General features: G+C 49.2%; 1 protein-coding gene across 4 annotated transcripts in view; it reads left to right on the plus strand.

The window, feature by feature from the left end:
- The window catches only part of DLG1 (discs large MAGUK scaffold protein 1), a 123,990-nt gene that overhangs the window by 9,995 nt on the left and 91,202 nt on the right, over window positions 1-22,793 (plus strand). For all 4 annotated transcript variants that reach the window (XM_060242878.1, XM_060242877.1, XM_060242879.1 and 1 more), the window contains exon 4: window positions 9,383-9,550. In XM_060242878.1, coding sequence (XP_060098861.1) covers window positions 9,383-9,550 — 168 coding nt within the window. The remainder of the gene's footprint in view (window positions 1-9,382; window positions 9,551-22,793) is intronic.

Raw genomic sequence — 22,793 nt, forward strand, 5'->3', positions numbered from 1 at the left:
CCTTTTCTTTTTAAAAATCTCTAATCCCTGTCTATAGAGCGTGGCCCTTATTCTTTGAAATGAAAGGCACTAAAGGAAGGGATTTTTAAGTAGGTTTATGTGTGAGAGAGGTACCATGTATGTCTGGACAGGCAGGTTAGCAAAAATGCTTATGGGCTGTTAGGAGGTGCAAATGTGTTTGCAAGGCTATATCAGAATTATGATTTACAGTCTTGGATTGTCTGTGCTTCTGTTGTGTTTGTGTGTAGCAGACACCTCTTTGCTGCAGGGTTTGGGGAGTCAGCTAGGTTTATGTATTAGAAGAAGAAGACTGCAGATTTATACCCCGCCCTTCTCTCTGAATCAAAGTGGCTCACGATCTCCTATATCTTTTCCCCCCACAACAGACACCCTGTGAGGTGGGTGGGACTGAGAGAACTCTCACAGCAGCTGCCCTTTCAAGGACAACTCCTGCGATAGCTATGGCTAACCCAAGGCCATTCCGGCAGGTGCAAGTGGAGGAGTGAGGAATCAAACCTGGTTCTCCCAGATAAGAGTCCGCACACTTCACCACTACACCAAACTGGCTCTTATAGCACCTGCCCTTTCAAGGACAACTCCTGCGATAGCTATGGCTAACCCAAGGCCATTCCGGCAGGTGCAAGTGGAGGAGTGAGGAATCAAACCTGGTTCTCCCAGATAAGAGTCCGCACACTTCACCACTACACCAAACTGGCTGTCTTTTAGGTTATAACCCCCCCCCCCAGTAGCTTACATCATTCTCCTCTTCTCCGTTTTATCCTTAAAGTGATCGTGTGAGGATAGGCTGAGTGTGTGACATGTGACTGGCCCAGCAGGGTTAGCCCACCAGCCTTCCTGTGGGAGAGCAGGGGATCAGACCTGGGTGTCCCCGAGCCTGGTTCGGCTGCTGTGCTATGCTGGCTGCCCCTGAGGAGAAGGCCTTGGTTCAAGTGGAGGATTTCTCGAGTGGTGCAGTCCTCCTCGTATTTGGGAGGAAAGTGCATAGGTGGGAAGCAGGAAGGGATTGTTCTTGGCAGGAGTCCCCACCGCAGGCAGGGAAGTGGCCTCTCCGCTCACGGTGTCTGGCAGAGCGAGCTTTGGCTCACGAAAGCCTTGCTTGTTTGTAGAATACCACTGGGCTAGAATTGGGCTCTGTTGCTACGGACTAACTCAGCCACCCTCCTGAAACCCTCTCAGCCCAGTTCTCTGGAATATCCGAATGCTTCTTGGGTGGAGGCAGCTTCAGACAGTCCTCTGGGCTGATGTGCAGCCACACCTGTTGAATGCCAGGTGATTTAAGATGGTGGTGCTTGCCTTACGGTTCCACTTGCCACTCATGTGGGTCAGAATGTGGAGCCCACGTAAAGAGCTGAGGCACATCCAGGTACAATTGGGATGCTCGTGATATTTCTGACATGCCACGATGTTTGTAAAGGGCTTGATGTAAGCGGGGCTGCATCTAGCAGTGGGTTGGTAGGATGAGGTCTCAGCCCTTCTGCTCCCATCCCATGGCTCTTCAGTGCCCTCTTCACGCTTTGTCCTGCAAAGGCTATCAAAATTTGCTTGGTGGTGCCCCGGGAGGCGTACAGGCTGCTGGAACTGGATGGCATCTGCTGATGAAGCAGGGGCCAGATGAATTAGTTTTTTGGGTGAAAATGGGAGGTATAACTTCTTATCCAGGACCTTCCCCAAACCATTCACCTGTTGCCAGATCAACTTACCTTGTGTTCTAGGCATTACATTGATGCTGTTTGTATTTGTGTGACTCCCTGCCTTTTAAGAATCATATGTTTAGTTATCTGTTAAGTCACTCATAATGTTCTAACCCCAGTGGTAGTTCATCTAATGGCTTGTGCTGGTTATTTTGGCATTACTCTTGGGTCTTCTTAAGGCGTAAGCATTTGAATTTGTATCCCTTTGCTTTGTTGCAGGCTGAACAAAAGGCACTATGCAGTCCTTTTGTGAGATGTGCCATTTAGATGTAGGGCAGGAGCTCAGCTTTCACAGTAATGAAGAAGAATGTGAAGCAGCCAGGGAGGAGCGTGCCTCTTTGAGAAGGCTATCCTGTAGCTTGAATGTCTGATTCAAGTAACCTGAGAGCCAGTTTGGTGTAGTGGTTAAGTTTGCAGAACTGGGTTTGATTCCCCACTCCTTCACATGCAGCTGCTGGAGTGACCTTGGGTCAGTCAGAACTCTGTTAGAGCTGTTCCTCTCAGGAGCAGTTCTTAAAAGAGCTCTCTCAGCTCCACTTGCCTCACAGGGTGTCTGTTGGGAGGGGAAAGGAAAGGAGACTGGAAGCCACTCTGAGACTCCTTTGGGTAGCGAAGGGCAGGGGATATATCCAATCTCCTCCTTGATGACATTGCCATCATGGAAAGCAAATAGTTCACCTGTCCATTAAAGGGAGGATGTGACAGTGTTGGGGAGGGGAAGGGGAGCAGGGCCTGTCCCCCGTTCCTCCTCCTCCTCCCAATCCACCACTCCTCTCTCTGTCCTGCAGCCCCCCTCCGTTCTCCTTCATCATCCCATTTCCATGGGTGGGGGGCTCAAGGTGAGAATCCCTCCTGGCCAGTTTGTGGTCCAGGCTCTCCGTCCGCCCTGCAGCAGCAGCTCCTGTCCCTGGGGCCCCCCACTGCTGCTATCCCAGGCAGAAGATGTCCTCTGCTTCAGAAGCAAGGCTCCTTCTGTTGCCAGGTGGGTTCCCGGAATGCGGAGTGGTCTCTGCTCTTGAAACACGGCGGGGCTACACTAGGGCCCCTAGAATTATTTTTCCTGAGGCAGAGCGTGCTGTAGGGGCCTGAGGGGGTGTTGCTTGTCCAGGCTGGTCTCTTCACACACAGCTCTAGCTTCAGCCGTGGCCCTGCAGAGGCTCTTCCTTGCACTTGTATCCCCTTTCGGGCTTCCCCTGCTTTAAGAACATAAGAACATAAGAGAAGCCATGTTGGATCAGGCCAACGGCCCATCAAGTCCAACACTCTGTGTCACACAGTGGCAAAAAATGTTATATACACACATACACTGTGGCTAATAGCCACTGGTGGACCTGTGCTCCATACACTGTGGCTAATAGCCACTGATGGACCTGTGCTCCATATTTTTATCTAAACCCCTCTTGAAGGTGGCTATACTTGTGGCCGCCACCACCTCCTGTGGCAGTGAATTCCACATGTTAATCACCCTTTGGGTGAAGAAGTACTTCCTTTTATCCGTCTTAACCTGTCTGCTCAGCAATTTCATCGAATGCCCACGAGTTCTTGTATTGTGAGAAAGGGAGAAAAGTACTTCTTTCTCTACTTTCTCCATTCCATGCATTATCTTGTAAACCTCTATCATGTCACCCCGCAGTCGACGTTTCTCCAAGCTAAAGAGTCCCAAGCGTTTCAACCTTTCTTCATAGGGAAAGTGCTCCAGCCCTTTAATCATTCTAGTTGCCCTTCTCTGCACCTTCTCTAAAGCTATAATATCCTTTTTGAGGTGCGGCGACCAGAACTGCACACAGTACTCCAAATGAGACCGCACCATCGATTTATACAGGGGCATTATGATACTGGCTGATTTGTTTTCAATTCCCTTCCTAATAATTCCCAGCATGGCATTGGCCTTTTTTATTGCAAACGCACACTGTCTTGACACTTTCAGTGAGTTATCTATCATGACCCCAAGATCTCTCTCTTGATCAGTCTCTGCCAGTTCACACCCCATCAACTTGTATTTGTAGCTGGGATTCTTAGCCCCAATGTGCATTACTTTGCACTTGGCCACATTGAACCGCATCTGCCACGTTGACGCCCACTCACCCAGCCTCAACAGATCCCTTTGGAGTTCCTCACAATCCTCTCTGGTTCTCACCACCCTGAACAATTTAGTGTCATCCGCAAACTTGGCCACTTCACTGCTCACTCCGAACTCTAAATCATTTATGAACAAGTTAAAAAGCATGGGACCCAGTACCGAGCCCTGCGGCACCCCACTGCTTACCGTCCTCCACTGCGAAGACTGCCCATTTATACTCACTCTCTGCTTCCTATTACTCAGCCAGTTTTTGATCCACAAGAGGACCTGTCCTTTTACTCCATGATTCTCAAGCTTTCTGTCTTCTCCCCCTCAGATTTCGCCGTCTGGCCTGAGCTCAGTGTGTTTGTAGTTCTTTGGTTCTGTTCAGCATGTAGGCCATGTATTCCTGTGCCAGGAGTAATGACTGACTCTTGGAACTGAGGGAATAATTCCGAAGGCTGGGTGCCCCTTTCCCATCATCCTTTGGGAGGCTGTAGGAGGTTTCTCACCCTGCCTCCGCTGGGTGTGCAGGGAAGTTCCGAGAGACCTGATCTTCCTCCTTTGGTTTTGTTTAAATTTGTTCATAAATGAGGCAGACTTGGGTGTGAGGAGCCTGCTGGTGGAGAAGTTTGCAAGACATACAAAATTATTCCAGATGGTGAAAAGCAGTGTGGCTAGTGAAAAGCTACAGGGGGATCGCGCTAAATGGAGTGAGCGTGGAGCCGTGCAACAAGTTAAGTCCACTGGTCAGCGTGTGGTGATGGACGCTGGAACAGAAGACCTTGGCAGTCTACTGAGAGGGCCTGAACTGCTTCGGACTGAGGAGGAAACCGATCTTTGGGGTGGTTCAATGAAATGCACTTAAGTAGTGATAAATGGCCATCTCTCAGAATATTTCTTATTTCAGCAAGATACTCCACAAGACAACAGTGACATTTCTGGATTTAATTTAGGAGCATTCACTTTAAAATAAATGATACATCTTTGACTTTGTTCAATCCTGATTAGTTTTTGAAAGCTAGTGATCTTGTTAGATTCTTTTTCAAATGGTGTCAGGATGGCAAAAACAGAACATATAAGGAGGGTATGAAGTTCCAACTTAAGATCAGCGTAGGGGTAGTACATAAACACTAGTTTCTTTAAATGAAACTCAGTCCTCAGGGCCAGATGAATTGCATCCAAGGGTTGTAAAAGAGCTTGCGGATGTAATTTCTGAGCCTCTGGCTATTATTTTTGAAAATTCTTGGAGAACAGGAGAGGTGCCGGAAGATTGGAGGTGGGCGAATGTTGAAAAAAGAAGATCCGGGTAACTACCGACCTGTCAGCTTGATGTCTATACCTGGAAAAGTTTTAGAACAAATCATCAAACAGTCCTGGAACATTTAGAAAGAATGGATGTGATTATTAAGAGCCAGCATGGTTTTCTCAAGAACAAGTCATGTCAGACTAACCTGATCTCTTTTTTTTTGAGAAAGTGACAACCTTGCTGGATCGGGGGAATGCTGTAGACATCGTTTATCTTGCTTTCAGTAAGGCTTTTGATAAGGTTCCCCGTACTATCCTTGTTGACAAGTTGGTAAAATGTGGCTTGGATCCTCTTACAGTTAGGTGGATTTGTAACTGGTTGACAGATTGCACCCAAAGAGTACTTGTGAATGGTTCCTCATCCTCTTGGAGAGGAGTGACAAGTGGAGTGCCTCAAGGATCTGTCCTGGGACCTGTTTTGTTCAACATCTTCATCAGTGATTTGGATGAAGGAATAGAGGGAATGATTATTACATTTGCAGATGATACTAAATTGGGAGGGGTTGCAAACACAGAAGAAGACAGAATGATACAGGATGACCTTGACAGGCTGGAAAACTGGACTAAAACCAATAAAATGAATTTTAACATGGATAAATGTAAAGTTCTGCATTTATGTAGGAAAAATCGAATGCATGGTTATAGAATGGGGGAGGCTTGCCTTAGCAATAGTATGTGAGAAAAGGATCTAGAGGTCTTAGTGGATCATACGCTGAACATGAGTCAACAGTGTGATGTGGTGGCTAAAAAGGCAAATGCAATTTTGGGCTGTATCAACAGAAGTCTAGTGTCCAGATCACGTGAAGTGATGGTATCGCTTTACTCTGCTCTGGTAAGACCTCACCTGGAGTCTTGTGTTCAGTTTTGGGCGCCGCATTTTAAGAAGGATATAGACAAGCTGAAAGGGGTCCAGAGGAGGGCAACGAAGATGGTGAGGGGTGTGGAGACCAAGTCCTATGAGGAAAGGTTGAAGGACCTGGGCATGTTTAGCCTGGAGAGGAGGCAGCTGAGAGGTAATAGGATCACCATCTTGAAGTCCTTGAAGGGCTGTCCTATAGAGGATGGTGTGGAGTTGTTTTCTGTGGCCCCGGAAGGTAGGACCAGAACCAGTGGGTTGAAATTAAATCAAAAGAGTTTCCGGCTCAACATTAGGAAGAACTTCCTGACCGTTAGAGCGACTCCTCAGTGGAACAGACTTCCTCCTCGGGAGGTGGTGGGCTCTCCTTCCTTGGAGGTTTTGAGGCAGAGGCTAGATGGCCACCTGACAGCTATGAAGATCCTGTGAATTTAGGGGGAGGTGTTTGTGAGTTTCCTGAATTGTGCAGGGGGTTGGACTAGATGACCCTAGAGGTCCCTGCCAACTCTAGGATTCTATGAAAATCAGTTTTTCTGAGTTAGGGCGGATCAGTTTAAACATGCAAAATTGTGGGTGGTTGCGGGGGTCGGCGGGAGACCTTTATGCCTCTCTGTGGTAGTCCTGCTGAGGAGGGTATTTTGGAAATGTGGATTTCAGGGGCTTTTAACTCTGGTTCACCAAGTGGAACAGGAATTCACTGATACTATGAAGGTGCGCCCAAGTTCATTTCAGCATCAGCTTTTGTGAGGCTTGGCGCACATTCTGTAGAATGTTAACTAGAATTAAAGGGAGATAAAGGGTGGGAGGCGAGGAGGAGTTTGGGCACTCAGTAAATGATATGGCATCTGCCTGAGTGTACCTGTGTGCAAAGTTAGCATCTAGATCTGTTGGTTTGGCTTCTGGGCCTGCTGCACGTTTTGCTGTTGATGAACAACTGTTTAGTGTTGAGCAGCAGCCTGCAAGCCAGAAGAAACCTCCTGTCGGAGGCCAGGGAGAAAGAACTATCCAGGAGGGGCTGCAGGCCGTGGGGGGGAGTTGAATTGGTTTGAGTTGTGAGCTGTAGGTGACCCCCAGTGGGGTTCTGCTGCTCTCTTTCCTGGCTCTGCTTTGCAGAAGACTCCCCCTCGGCCCCAGGCTGGCTTCTGCTTCCCCGGGTGGGCGCGTCACCCCAAACCATCCCTGTGCCAGGTCTGTCATGTGAAGAGCGTCCTCTGCCCCTAAAGCCTGACTAACAGGTTCAGGGACTAGAAAGGATTGTTTGAGTCTAGGTAGTTTATACTCAAGTCTAAATTTCACACAATAAAACGTCTGTGAGGGAAAAAATGAAGGTAGACAAGCTCTTTATCAGCAAATAACTGTGTCAGCTGTATCCAAAGTACAGAAAAGAAGAGGTGAGGTCAGGGCAGGAGTTGGTGAGCAGTTGACAGAAAAACAATCTACACTGGCACAGCCTTAGTATGAAATTGCTGAGCAGTCGGGTTAGAACAGATAAAAGGAAGTCCTTCTTCACCCAAAGGGTGATTAACATGTGGAATTCACTGCCACAGGAGGTGATGGCAGCTGCAAGCATAGACAGCTTCAAGAGGGGATTGGATAAGCATCTGGAGCAGAGGTCCATCAGTGAGTATTGGCCACAGCGTATTGTTGGAACTCTCTGTCTGGGGCTGTGATGCTCTGTATTATTGGTGCTTGTGGGGGGGGGGGGGAACAGTAGGAGAGCTTCTAGCCCGGTTTTTTTGGCCACTGTGTGACACAGAGCGTTGGACTGGAGGGGCCATTGGCCTGATCCAACAGGGCTTCTCTTATGTTCAAAAGAGTTTCCGGCTAAACATTAGGAAGAACTTCCTGGCAGTTAGAACGGTTCCTGAGTGAACTTAGGCAAATCATGAGAAGGAGGGCAGGGGGTAATACTCCTTCTAAGCTGTGGAGTATTGTGAGCAAAAATTCTACTTCGTGAGCTATTGGCATTAAAGGTGTGAGCTCCTGCATAAATTAGTTTGCTCTGGGGCCATTTTTCCTGAGCTTAAACAAAAATGTGTGAGCAGAAGGTTAAAAAACTGTGAACTAGTTCACACTAACTCAGCTTTGCAGGAATACTGTGGTACTTGTCGTTTTCCTGCATTGTGCAAGGGATTGGACTAGATGACCCTCGAGGTCCCTTCTAATTCTCTGATTCTAGGGTTCATTTAGTCATTGTTCGTGTTCCTGGAAGCAAGTAAAATGACTGCATCCTAAGAATATAAGAACAGCCATGTTGGAACAAGCCAATGGCTCATTCAGTCCAACACACTTACACAGTGGTCAAAAAAACCCAGGTGCCATCAGGAGTCCACTAGTGGGGCCAGGACACTAGAAGCCCTCCCACTATTGCCCCCTCAGGCACCAAGAATAAAGAACATCACTGCCCCAGACAGAGAGTTCCATCTATACCCTATGGCTAATAGCCACTGATGGACCTCTGCTCCATGTGTTTATCCAGTCCCCTCTTGAAGCTGTCTACCCTCTCTCTTTTAGATGAGAAACTGCAACATGGTTTTGCTTGTGGTCTTTGTGTGTGTATATGTGTAAATGATACAATTTCAAGAGAGTAGGTATCAAGTTCTGTGCAGCATTAATTAATCACACCTCCTTGATGAAAATCAAATTAGGTTTTGTTTAATGATGAACATGTTCACAGCAAGGACTAGTTTTGTTAAAACTGACCTTTCCCAGTCAAGTGACACCTTTATACTTTTACTATGCCTGTCAATTACACAGGCAGAGAAAGATGCTCAAACTTTGGCATGAATATTAACCCACACTAATTCAAAGACAGGCAGTCTCCCCTTTCCCCCAGAGTTCAGTTTCTTCAAAAGCGAAAGTTACATTCTGTAGCCAGACAGATAATGGATGACCTTCACCACTTGTGAGAAGAATGCTTGTTGCTGGCTAGGGCAGGGAGGTCACTCCTGACAGTGTTGCAAGGAATGTGAGCATACAGACAGAGCCAAAGGAGGTGCGCAAGAATACAAAGTGCTGGACATCATGGCAAGAACCAGATCTTGCCTGTCGGCCTTCCAAGGCAGTGTAGAGAGGCTGCGTGTGTTGTCTGCTAGCAGTCCAATCAGCTGCGTTGTTTCTGCCAAAAGTGGGCGAGGCCAGTGGCAGGATCTGCCCTTCTTTGTCTTGTGGGATGAATGTGGGCCCAAGGAGGGTGCCACGTGTCCATGAGTGCGTCCAGCAACAGGGAGCCGCCTCCTGCGCCAGGCCAGGTGGGATTCAGTGTGCTTTCACACTCCATGGGCAGGGCAGGGCGGGCCGGCCTGTGATTGGTCTTTGGTGGCAGCTGTCACCTCTCTGTTTGTGACCGGGCTGGCTGGCGGCTCCCCTGTGCCTCCCTGGGCAAGCCTTCTGAGTTCTTGATGTCTGTTTTGTACGCTCTTTCCCTCCCTCTGTGGATTTCTGCAGAAATATCACTCTCAGGATGAGGACCCCCCTTCTTCCTTGGAGCATGGCTGTCGGCAGGCTTCTGGCGAGACAGCCGTTCCAGAGCTTGTGCACGTGTCTGGAAAGAACCTTTCCCAAGTGGAGAATGTGCATGGATTTGTATCTCACTCTCATATTTCTCCAGTCAAGGTAAGGAAATACATGTTGTTGCAGTACTACTTTGGCTAGGAAAGTAATGCTGGAATGTAAAAAGTTGCACATTTCCCTCTATCATCCATTGAAGTGTCAGATGACTGCAAAACATGGCTGTTTGTCCTTCTGATCTGTTGGTCATACCAGGTTGGATCCCGTAGCAAAGGGCCACGTGCCCGAGTGCTGCAGCCCTCCATCTCCGGCCTCAAGTGTCTCCAGTTTGGTGTGGTGGTTAAGAGCAGGGGCTTGTATCTGGGAGAGCCAGGATTGGTCCCCCACTCCTGCTCCTCCACATGCGCCTGCTGGTGTGGCCTTGAGTCAGTCACAAATTGTCACAAAGCTGGAGATTGTAAGCTGCTCTGAGACTCCTTCGGGTAATAAAGGGTGGGGTATAAACCCATCCTCTTTTCCTCTCTGCCTCCTCTTTCTCTTCTTGGGGGGCATCCCCATCCCTGGGAAAAGCATTTTAGGGAGTAGAGGAAAGAGACAGACAGGGATGTTGAGTAGCCGTGCCAGGAGTTCAGGTGTGATCCAACCCAGTAGTGTGAAGTTACAAAGTTTTCACTCATTTATTTCCTTCCACCTCTGTGAAACAAGTTAATTGACAACTTAAGATTGAGCAGTCTCGGGTGTCTCTCAGGCTGCCGTGTACCCCCCACCACATGTGTCAGGCAGGACATGCCCTCCCTTCCTTCGTGGGTCTTCCTGTTCTGGGCCATTTGTTTATTTTATTTTATTTATTTATATTAAGATTTATACCCCGCCCTTCTCACCTAGGTGTCTCAGGGCGGCTTACAACACAATAATTAAAACAATTTCAGTTTAAACAATTAAAATACCATTAAACCATAATTTAGTAAAAACAAGATAGAGTAAAAACCGGCGGCCTATAGATACATTTTTTCATCCAGGATATTTTGCATTGTCAGTTAATATCATAGGCCTGCCGGAAGAGGACTGTCTTACAGGCCCTGCGGAATTGCCCTAGATCCCGCAGGGCCCGCACCTCTTCCGGCAGTTGGTTCCACCAATAAGGTGCCGTTATTGAGTAGGCCCGATCCCTGGTGGATTTTAGGCGGGCCTCCTTTGGCCCGGGGACTACCAACAGGTTTTGTGAACCTGAACGTAGTACTCTCTGGGGAACGTGTGGGAAGAGACGGTCCCTAAGGTAGGCAGGTCCTAGGCCATATAGGGCTTTAAAGGTCATAACCAACACCTTGTACCGGACTCGGAATATTACTGGCAGCCAGTGCAGACCCTGGAGCCCCGGTCGAATGTGCTCCCATCTTGGGAGCCCTAATAACAGCCGGGCAGCAGCGTTCTGCACCAACTGCAGTTTCCGGGTTCGGCACAGGGGTAGCCCCATGTAGAGGGCATTACAGTAGTCCAGCCTTGAGGTGACCGTAGCATGAATCACTGTTGCCAGGTCGTCACGTTCCAGGAAGGGGGCCAACTGCCTCGCCCGCCTAAGATGAAAAAAAAAAAAAAAAAAAAAAGCGGACTTGGCAGTGGCTGCTATCTGAGCCTCCATCGTCAATGAAGGCTCCAACAGCACCCCCAGGCTCTTAACCCTGCGAGGTGGGCGAGGTGGGAGCGAGGTGGGAGCTTTTTCCTGGCTCGATAGCCAGAGGAGCTGGAGGCTTGTGGCGTTCTGTGTGGTGGCTGAGGTGGGGATTTGGGAGATGCCTGAGAGCAGCTGTCATTCCTAATTACCCAGTGCTAGTGGTGAGAGCCTGTTGGGTAGCTTGGTCCCCTGCAGAGTTGGGACCAGAAATGAAAAGGCAGAGATGGTGGCTGGAAAGGTGGTGTGTGTAAGACTCATCTGAACAGGATGCTGTGCTTGTGCAGTTCCCCAGCAATCTTTTTACCAGGAGATGCCCGAGGGCCTAGAAAAACTGCATGCATTCAGATGTAGTAATCGTAAAACTTCGGGTTTACATAGGGGGTTCCAAAACAAACAGATAAAACGTAAATCCTCTGTCCCTCTTTCTATACATGCCTTGTCAGGTGTTAAAATGTGGGGCTGACTCTTTAGCTTAGGTCAGGGATAGCCAGCGGTAGCTCTCCAGATGTTTTTTTGCCTACAACTCCCATCAGCCTCAGTCAGCATGGCCAATGGCTGGAGCTGATGGGAGTTGTAGGCAAAAAACATCTGGAGAGCTACCGTTGGCCACCCCTGGCTTAGGTAGTTACAAATCCCCATTAAGTCCCCATTACCTTGAAGCTCCCTTCCGCTCTTTAGGCCTGCCCATGGTGAAAAATGCAGCCTTTCCAGAGGAGAGGTCTGCATGAGCTCATGGACGCAGCAGCATCCAAGGAAAAGAGGTCTCCTTCCTGCTGCAAGGCGTTCTTTTCATATCTGTGTATCCACGCACTGACCAGGTCACCCCGTGTCCAAGAAGGTGTGACGGGGTGCCGCTGGAGTCAAACTTTGTTCTGTTGTTTGCCTTAGGCAGCCTTCTGTAGGATTACGAGTTTTGGTTTCAGTCCCTGGGCAGATAGAGTAGGGGCTAGATAAAGTAAGAGAGTTGCATTTTATATTGACTGCTGGTGGGGGAGGGAGAGAGCAGCCCCTGCAGCATAGCGTAAGGCCTTCCCTTCTCCAGAAGCAACCTGGATGTGAAGCTCATGACTGCACAAGACAACACCTCCTCAGTGGTGGCCACGAGGTGCATCTGGCACAGACACGGAGTCCAGTGGCACCCTTAAGACCTGCAGAGTTGCCCTGACCGGGATAGGCCAGGCAGCACTCAGAAGTGAAGCAGGGCTTGGAAGAGAGACCTCCAAGGAACACCAGAAGTTGGGAGGGCAGGGAAAGGCAGTATCAGGCCACTTCTCTGAAACATCCGAGCCCCACTAGGGGTTGTCAGAAGTCACCATGATTTCCAGGCACGCAAGCGCTTCTGCGCGCACACGAACACTACCACGAGGAGAGCCAGGTTGGGGTAGTGGTGAAGTGTGCAGAGTCTTATCTGGGAGAACCGGGTTTGATTCCCCACTCCTCCACTTGCACCTGCTGGAATGGCCTTGGGTCAGCCAGAGCCCTCTTATCTGGGAGAACCGGGTTTGATTCCCCCCTCCTCCACTTGCAGCTGCTGGAATGGCCTTGGGTCACAGGGTGTCTGTTGTGGGTGAGGAAGGGAAAGGAGATTGTAGGCCTCTCTGAGACTCTTCGGAGTGGAGGGTGGGTTATAAATCTAATATCTTCATCTACCTCACAGGGTGTCTGTTGTGGGTGAGGAAGGGAAAGGAGATTGTAGGCCTCTCTGAGACTCTTCGGAGTGGAGGGTGGGATATAAATCCAATATCTTCATCTACCTCACAGGGTGTCTGTTGTGGGGGAGGAAGGGAAAGGAGATTGTAGGCCTCTCTGAGACTCTTCGGAGTGGAGGGCGGGATATAAATCCAATATCTTCATCTACCTCACAGGGTGTCTGTTGTGGGGGAGGAAGGGGAAGGAGATTGTGAGCCGCTCTGAGACTCTTCGGAGTGGAGGGTGGGATATAAATCCAATATCTTCATCTACCTCACAGGGTGTCTGTTGTGGGGGAGGAAGGGGAAGGAGATTGTGAGCCGCTCTGAGACTCTTCGGAGTGGAGGGTGGGATATAAATCCAATGTCTTCACCTACCTCACAGGGTGTCTGTTGAGGGGGGGGAAGGGAAAGGAGATTGTGAGCCGCTCTGAGACTCTTCGGAGGGGAGGGCGGGATATAAATCCAATATCTTCATCTACCTCACAGGGTGTCTGTTATGGGGAGGAAGGGAAAGGAGATTGTGAGCCGCTCTGAGACTCTTTGGAGTGGAGGGCGGGATATAAATCCAATATCTTCATCTACCTCACAGGGTGTCTGTTGTGGGGGAGGAAGGGAAAGGAGATTGTGAGCCGCTCTGAGACTCTTCGGAGTGGAGGGTGGGATATACATCCAATATCTTCTTCTTCTACTACTGCTAGTACTACTAATAATGAATGGACTACTGAGGTTCCATCCTGGGCAGAGGCTTGCACACAGAACCTTATACACAGAATTAAATGTTGCTCTTAAAGGTCCCATGGGACTCAAGCTGTGTTCTATTGCTTCAGTCCAGCAGGGTGACCCACCTGAAACTATTTTGCAGCCTGGTGAAGGTTGTCTTTGAGAAGGGCTTTCAATCGGGCTGCCCTCTGTGTCCTCCTTCTGATGCTGTCAGCAATCACACTGTCTCATGTGGCTGTTTTGCTGAGTTTTATTCTGCTGCTGTGAATTATCTTAGTGTTACATCCTCATGGTTTTAAGTTGTTGCTCTTTGAATCTCTCTGATGCATTGCAGCGAAAACCAAGATAAGAATTTGATTTCTTTACACAATTTATATCCCTGGCTTTCAGCCTAATCAGGGCCCACCAAGGCAGCTCATAATTAAAAAGAATAAATTATAGAACTACCATCTAGTTAAGAGCAAAGCTAGAGTACATCTACAAAACACAGAGGTGGCAATTAAGACATAAGACAGGAAGGGAGAGGGTGCCATTCAGGAAATACCAGGCCAGAAAAGGCTGTGTGCACTGGCAGAAGAGAGTGTTAGATGGGGGCAAATGACACTGGCATAATTTTGGCCCTCTTGAGTGGCTTCCTCAGAAAGAGGCGGCAGCAAAAGCCGGGCCTCAGAAGATGGCCGTCCTGGCTCCATAGGCTCATATGGGGCTAGGCTAGGCATGCTGGTCTCAACCATATAGGGCTTTAAAACACTTTCCAAGGGCAGCCCCATGGTGAGCTCTTTGCAGTAATCTAGTCTAGGCATGGCCATAGCTGGTAAACCACTCAGAGTTGGTGAAAGGCGCTCCTGGCTGTTGCCTCCGTGTGTTGATCCCGCAGTAGTCAGCGGCCAAGCAGCACCACCATGTCTACCTGGGGGCCTCTTCCTTCCTTCCTTCCTTCCTTCCTTCCTTCCTTCCTTCCTTCCTTCCTTCCTTCCTTCCTTCCTTCCTTCCTTCCTTCCTTCCTTCCTTCCTTCCTTCCTTTGCAGCCCCATCCAGAACCAGCGGCACTTGGAATTCTGAGTCAGCCTGCCCCCCCCCCCCCCCATCTTGCTGGCATTAAACTTCCGGTTTTTGGTTTGTATTCCCCTCAGAACTGTTTCCAGAGACTGGGAAAGGTTTCTGCAGCAGCTGCCTCTCTGGGATAGACCGGAGTGCCCTGCTCAGATCTCTGGGTGACCTCGTCTGTTAGCTTCATAGGCTGGCTAAAGAGCCTCTTTGGGGGTTAGGATGGACCCCTGTGGGGGGGGGCAAGGGCCCAGGAGCCCAGCAGAGGTCCCTCAGTTCTGCCTTCCAGGGAGGAGGCTCCCATTCCCAATGCCAAAAGGCACTTCTTTATTTGTGCCTTTATATCTTCAGTTTCTAACCTGCCCTCCCCACAATCCCGAAGCTTCTGGGAAGGCCAGGATGGGGGGGCACTTCCCCTCTCCTCCTCCCAGGGCAGGGCACCCATCAGTCTCCTCGCCAGGCTTTAAGCCAGACTGGAAAGGATCCATGTAATTCCTTCGCCCAAAAAGCCTTGAAGCTGTCCAGTGGCCACCTGTTCAGCAGCCATGCTCAAGAATGGCAGATTTGAGACTGGTAGTCAACTCTCCTGGGTTCAGGGTAAATTTTCTTAATATTGGACTGGTTGTAATAATAATAGTAATAATAATAATAATATTTATATCCTGCCCTCCCTGCCGCAGCAGGCTCAGGGCGGCTCACAGCATATAATAAATACATAATTACAATATAAAACATATCAATACAATATAATTCATTAATTACCTTAAAACCATCAAAGTTAAAAACTAACATGTACAGGTGTCGTGTTCTAGATGTTCTCTTTATGATAGCCGTATGTAGTAAACTAAAATCCACCTTAAGAGAAGGCCTGTTGGAAAAGGGTAGTCTTGCATGCCCTATGGAACTGAGCAGGATTCCGCAGGGCCCGCTCTTCATCTGGTAGTTGTAGTCCAGCCTTTCTCTCAAGGAGGCATTATTCACAGGCCCCTTGGGGTCAGCCAGCCAGCTGGCACTCCCCCCCCCCACCCCCCTGCAGATTGAGGCAGCCAGGAGAGCCAGGAGTCACACAGGAAGGTGGCAGGTCTCAGACAGCAAGGATTTTGTCTGTGTTTGCAGACTGAAAAAAGTGGAAAGTATCCCAAACAAGTGAGAGCAGCCGTGGAGGCACAACAGTGCTGGAAAAGTGTCGTTTCTTTGCCGCCATCACCCCCTTGGAGTAAGAATGCAAGCCCTTAACATAAGGGGGTGGGGGGAGGCTGTGGCTCAGCGGGAGAGCCTTTGCCTTGCATGCAGAAGGGTCTTGGTTCAATCCCCGGCAGCATCTCTAGCTGCAAGTAGCAGGTGTTGGGTAATGGGGAAAACTCTCTGCCTGAGCCCCTAGGCGGGGACGGTGGGTGTGGGGGGGTGGGGTGGGGAGATGCTGCTGCTCCAGTTTGAGGAGACAGTACTGACTTGGATGGGCCAAGGGCTCTGAGTCAGGATAAGGCAGCTTCATGTGAGTTCACCCTGCTGAATCAGACTAGCATCTCATTCCACACAGGGGCCACCTGGTGACCTTGGGGGACAAAGCAGACCTAGAAGCCTGGGTCCCCCGCTGCTGCCTTCCAGCACTAGCATTCAGAGGTTTTCTGCCTCTTGCCAGGGAGGCTCCCTTGAGTTACTGTGGCTACTAGCCATTGATGGACATGTGTCAGTCCCCTGGGCCATATCTTTACTCCAAAGATTAACCAGGGTATTGACAGGAACACTGACCATATCAGCAAGAAAGTCCCCTAGAGTCATCAGAAATACTTTGGATCCACCTGGCTCCAGGGGTGGATCACTGTAATACATCCCCCCACTGTAGATCCCTTGGTATCAATAAAGGCTCCTAAGTAAGCTCAAGAGCTATGGGCTAAAAGGACAAGTCCTCCTGTGGATAAAAAACTGGCTAATTAATAGGAAGCAGAGAGTGAGTATAAATGGGCAATTTCCACAGTGGAAGATGGCAAGCAGTGGGGTGCCGCTGGGCTCAGTACTGGGTCCCATGCTCTTTAACTTGTTCATAAATGATTTAGAGTTGGGAGTGAGCAGTGAAGTGGCTAAGTTTGCGGATGACACTAAATTGTTCAGGGTGGTGAGAACCAGAGAGGATTGTGAGGAACTCCAAAGGGATCTGTTGAGGCTGGGTGAGTGGGCGTCAACGTGGCAGATGCGGTTCAATGTGGCCAAGTGCAAAGTAATGCACATTGGGGCCAAGAATCCCAGCTACAAATACAAGTTGATGGGGTGTGAACTGGCAGAGACTGACCAAGAGAGAGATCTTGGGGTCGTGGTAGATAACTCACTGAAAATGTCAAGACAGTGTGCGATTGCAATAAAAATGGCCAATGCTATGCTGGGAATTATTAGGAAGGGAACTGAAAACAAATCAGCCGGTATCATAATGCCCCTGTATAAATCAGTGGTGCGGCTTTATTTGGAGAACTGTGTACAATTCTGGTTGCCTCACCTAAAAAAAGATATTATAGCATTGGAAAAAGTGTAGAAAAAGGGCAACTAGAAGGATTAAAGGTTTGGAACACTTTCCCTATGAAGAAGGGTTAAAACACTTGGGGCTCTTTAGCTTGGAGAAACGTCGACTGAGGGCTGACATGATAGAGGTTTACAAGATTATGCATGGGATGGAGAAGGTAGAGAAAGAAGTCCTTTTCTCCCTTTCTCACAAAACAAGAACTCATGAACATTCAATGAAATTGCTGTGCAGTCGGGTTAGAACTGATAAAAGGAAGTACTTCTTCACCCAAAGGATGATTAACACATGGAATTCACTGCCACAGGAGGTGGTGGCGGCTGCAAGCATAGACAGCTTCAAGCGGGGATTGGGTAAACGTATGGAGGAGAGGTCCATCAGTGGCTACTAGCTGCAGTGTATTGTTGGAACTCTCTGTCTGGGGCACTGATGCTCTGTATTCTTGGTGTTTGGGGCGGGGGCAACAGTGGGAACCTCCTGATGGCACTTGGGTTTTTTGATCACTGTGTGACACAGTGTTGGAGTGGATGGGCCATTGGCCTGATCCAACATGGCTTTCCTTATGTTCTTATGTGACACAGGGTGTTGGACTGGATGGGCCATTGGCCTGATCCAAAATGTCTTCTCTTATGTTCTTATGTGACACATAGTGTTGGACTGGAGGGGCCATTGGCCTGATCCAACAGGGCTTCTCTTATGTTCTTATGTGACACAGAGTGTTGGACTGGATGGGCCATTGGCCTGATCCAAAATGTCTTCTCTTATGTTCTTATGTGACACAGAGTGTTGGACTGGATGGGCCATTGGCCTGATCCAACATGGCTTCTCTTATGTTCTTATGTGGCACAGAGTGTTGGACTGGAGGGACCATTGGCCTGATCCAACATGGCTGCTGTTATGGTCTCATGTTCCCTTTATGTCTCAACATGAGTGGATGGAGACCTGTGTATGACAAAGGAACCATCACCAGTTTCTCTTCCATTGTCATCTTCCCTCCTCCTGAGCAGACTACCAAATCGGCGTGTGACCCACGCAGCTACTCCTGAGATGGATGTTGGAATTCCCCAGGACAACCCATTGAGGGGTGCTAATCACCCCCCCCCCCCCGCCGAGGGTTGTCCCACAGAGCTCAGGCAATCAGTGGGATGGGGGGAACGCCAATAGAGCCCCAGTTTTGTCTCACAATCCCAACTGTAGGTGAACAGCCTCAAAATCTTTTAATGGAATGAGTAAAAGTTTTACTACTAATCCCAGACAAGAACATTGAATTTGGACAAGTTCTAATAGCTTAAAAGGACGAGTGCGTATGTGTGTGAGTGTGACATTTACTTTGCCAATCTTGGATCTGCTTTAGGTGCTTGTTTAGAATAGAAAGAAGTAGTTCTCCATTTTCTAGAATCCTGAAAAAGTTGTGGCTTGGGTTTAGAATAAGTCATCTTCTGACGTCCCCAGAGTTCAAAGTGTTTGAAGTGGCAGATTTCCCTGCCATGGTTTGGCTCCAGCACCCAGCCAAGCCTAAGGAAGAAGCCTCCCAGCAGCAGCAGCAGCAGCAGCGGTGGTGGCCCCACGTCCTTCTGAAGGCAGGTGGCCTGTCTGCCTGCCCGCCCCGAAGTCCCTTAAGATTGACAGGGCAGGTGGTGGTTCCAAATACAGCCCTGGGAGAGCGAGGGGGGGGGGGAGTGCCCTGGGGTGGCTCTGAGAGTAGGCTGCTGTTCTTCGGGTGCTGCCTGGGGCCTTTTCTCTGCACCTGGCACAGCCTGACCTAGTAAAGTCTGCGTGAACAAATCCCTCCTCTGCACAGACTGGAACCTTTCTGTCATGCTATGAAGCAACGCTCCCCTTCACACCCACCCACTCACCTAGCCAGCCAGCCAGCCACCCACATGTTTTGCGAGAAGAAGAAGAGTTCTGGTGAAGGAGTTTGCTACTTTATGATGTCCTGAGAAAGCTGTTGCTCTCTATACTCCCGGTCGTATCCCTTTGCTGCAGGTGCACTAATGCTGTAACCCATTATTAAGTTTTCCAGGGCCTGCATACTTCTGCATTTGCCAATTTGGTGTAGTGGTTAAGTGTGCGGACTCCTATCTGGGAGAACTGGGTTTGATTCCCCACTCCTTCACTTGAAGCTGCTGGAATGGCCCTGGGTCACCCATAGCTCTTGCAGAGCTGTCCTTGAAAGGGCAGCTTCTGGGAGAGCTCTCTCAGCCCAACCCACTTCACAGGGTGGTTGTTGTGGGGGAAGGAGATAAAGGAGATTGTGGGCCACTCTGAGACTGATTCAGAGAGAAGGGCGGGGTATAAGTCTGCAGTCGTCTTCTGTGTTGTATCCTATAAATAACAGAAATCTAGTTTGCAGGGAAGGTTGTGAGGGAGTCGCATGGTTCAATGATGCAAAAGACAACTGCTGTTTTATGTCCGATGGAAATACAAAGTGCTAGCCCAGAATACACTTGTGATATGATTGAGCAGTGTTGTACACACTAGCAATAACACCCGCCCACCCCCCATTAATGTATTCAGTAAGGAGGAATCCACATAGCAGGTTTGGGGGGATTCTGGTCACATATGCCAGTGGGTTATGGAAATAAGCAGTGGTGTTTTCTATCATAGGAATATGGACAGGTGAAGTTTCACTATTTTTAAGGGTACAGGAACCACACACCTTCCCTTTATGCAGGGTTGTTAAGACTAATACAGGGAGTACTTACTTGTGGAGTAATCTGGGGGAGGGCGGTATAGATGATAAAATGGGAGTGATTGTAGGTGCCTCATTCTGTGTAGCCAGCTGCTCCAAGCGGAGTCTTCGGAATAGCAGGGTTTCCAACATACTTTCCCAAAAACTGTAACTGGAATCCTTCAAAGCCTGTCATGTGGCCCCCTCCTCTCCGCTAGGCCTGTGGTGATGCGGAGCGCCTGTGTGTGTGAGAGGGAGGGAGGGAGGGATTCTTTTGCATGCAGCTGCATCTCCTCCCACTGTGTGCTGCAGGAGCACTTTCTGACTCTGTCTTCAGCACACTCTGCTGTCCTGGCATGCTTGTGAGTTTTCATTGGCATCAGCAAAAGAGTTGTCTGTCTCCGGGACTTACATAGCTGGAGGCCCTGTAGATATATATGCAACATCTTTTCCGGGTCCTTTAAAAATGAAATGTAGATTATTTGGGCAACAATTAAATACTACAGTGTGCTTAATGGTGTAATAAATGTCCAGAGTTTTCGGTGTTCTGATGTTGAGGTTACTCTCTAGACAGGCTGTCTGTACTGCCTGCTGTGAGTTGGAGCAAGTCTCTTTCCAAATGCGCTGCCTTTTATTTACCACAGAACTTGCTTTCTCCCTTCATCTTTTATTCCCCCCTCCGTCTCTTAGGTGGCCAAATTTAAGATGCTTGTGCTCTGGCCCCACCAAACGCAGCAGTTCTTAAGTCTGTTTGAAGTATTCACAAGTCCTGCTCAAGAGCTAGAGAGGTGGAGAGCTTAGAATGGGAGTTTCTGATCTTGGAGACGGAGGGCTGAATTCCCGCTTGGCTGTGGAAGTTGGTTGGGTGCCCTTGGGCAGGGCGCCCCCCCCCCCCTTAAAGAATTGCTGTGAGGGGAGAAGGAGGTGAACTGCTTGGGAACAGAGCTTGGGGATAAATGAAGTCAATAAATAAGCAAGTGCTGGGTATATTTGTAGTTTTTCTTACAGAAAATAGATATTTATGTTTAAATTCCATAAATTTTCCAACTAGTACATTCATATGATAACTAAGTTTGTTTGATAGGAACGTGTTACATATATTCCATTTCCAGTTTTTTTGGGGGGTGAAAAGTCTTTTTGTGTCTTCAAAAAATTCTGAAAATTTTGCGTCTCTTAAGCAGGACAGGAAAAAACCTACAGAATACAGAAACTTATGTCTTAAGAATGAATTAATTTAGTGTTAGAAAAAGATGTGTTCCTTTTCTTTCCTGTGGAAGGTGGAGCTGTGGCTTCAGTGTATGTGGCTGGACAGTTCATGGAGATTTGCTCACAGGTATGCAAATTTAAGATGGAGGCTGTCCAAGTGTGCTTTTGGGGGCCACAGGTCTGGTCTGCTGGGTCCACAGGCTTTGGCAACATCCGAGACACGCTGGTGGGGCAGAGTGAGGGTTCTGCTGCTTTCTGACTCCTCTGCTTGCTTTCGGAGGGCAAGCCAAGCCCTACATGAGCCTGTGCTGCCCCCTGCTGACTGTCTTGTGGATGTCCACCCCTTCCTTTTTTGGTGGTGGTGGGGGTGTACATGTGCAGCAACCATGCAGCTCTTAAGTGGTTTGTACTGTTTTGCTCATCTGTAGGCTTGAAGAGCAGTTTGGGGAGCTCTGCAGAGGGATCACGTAGCCACCGCCCAGTCCGGGGCTGAAGTTTGGGAGTCTCTGCCATGAGCTTGCAGAACAAACGCTGGCGGCTTCTCTCTGCTGAACTCTGGACTTCTGGGCAGAATTGTAGATTGCGTCAGAGTTTCTCTGACTATTTCTTTGTTGATGGCCTGAAAGATTTGTACCCTGCTTCTCTAAAGTCTGATGTCATGAACAAATCCCAGAAGAGGTACAAATAGAAAACTTCCCTGCCGTGTGCCCCAGGTATCCAGGTCCCAGAAGCTGAGCTGGGTTAGCCTTTGGAGGGGAGACCAGCAGGGAATACCAGGGCAGGCAACTGCAGACCACCTTGGGGGGCCGAGGCAAGCGTGGAGCCTTGCCCTTTCCCCCCAGGGAGGGGGGCTGCATTGAAGCCCCAAACACGCATTGGGGGTGGGGTGCTTGAGGAAAGTGCACGAGACTCCCGTCGGGTGTGGAGTGGGCAGGCTGCATCCAGCAGGAAGACCCAGGGAAGCTGCAAGCAGCTGTCCTCCTCCTCCTCCACCGGATGCGCTAAGGCCAGGTAGTCTTCTCCGGCTGGTTGCTCTCTACCCAGGATTTTGGTATCACCCAGCCAGACTTCCACATTCTTACAAAGGCAACAAAAGACTCCATTGGGAGTGGGGGAGTTCATAAGACTTAATATTTGATCTGTAATGTTTTATTGTTTTAAACTTATGTGTCTTATTGGAGAGCCAGTTTGGTGTAGTGGTTAAGTGTGCGGACTCTTATCTGGGAGAACCGGGTCTGATTCCCCACTCCTCCACTTGCAGCTGCTGGAATGGCCTTGGGTCAGCCATAGCTCTTGCAGGAGTTGTCCTTGAAAGGGCAGCTTGTGGGAGAGCTCTCTCAGCCCCACCCACCTCACAGGGTGTCTGTCTCCTGAGAGCCAGTTTGGTGTAGTGGTTAAGTGTGCGGACTCTTATCTGAGAGAACCAGGTTTGATTTCCCCACTCCTCCACTTGCACCTGCTAGCATGGCCTTGGGTCAGCCATAGCTCTGGCAGAGGTTCTCCTTGAAAGGGCAGCTGCTGTGAGAGCCCTCTCAGCCCCACCCACCTCACAGGGTGTCTGTTGTGGGGGAGGAAGATAAAGGAGATGGTGAGCCGCTCTGAGACTCTTCGGAGTGGAGGGGGATATAAATCCAATATTTTCATCTACCTCACAGGGTGTCTGTTGTGGGGGAGGAAGGAATAAGATTGTGAGCCACTCTGAGAATCTTTGGAGTGGAGGGCAGGATATAAATCCAATATCTTCATCTACCTCACAAGGTGTCTGTTGTGGGGGAGAAAGGGAAAAGAGATTGTGAGCTGCTCTGAGACTCTTTGGAGTGGAGGGT

This window comes from Heteronotia binoei, chromosome 6 (assembly GCF_032191835.1).
Source record: "Heteronotia binoei isolate CCM8104 ecotype False Entrance Well chromosome 6, APGP_CSIRO_Hbin_v1, whole genome shotgun sequence".
Classification (NCBI taxonomy): Eukaryota; Metazoa; Chordata; class Lepidosauria; order Squamata; family Gekkonidae; genus Heteronotia; species Heteronotia binoei.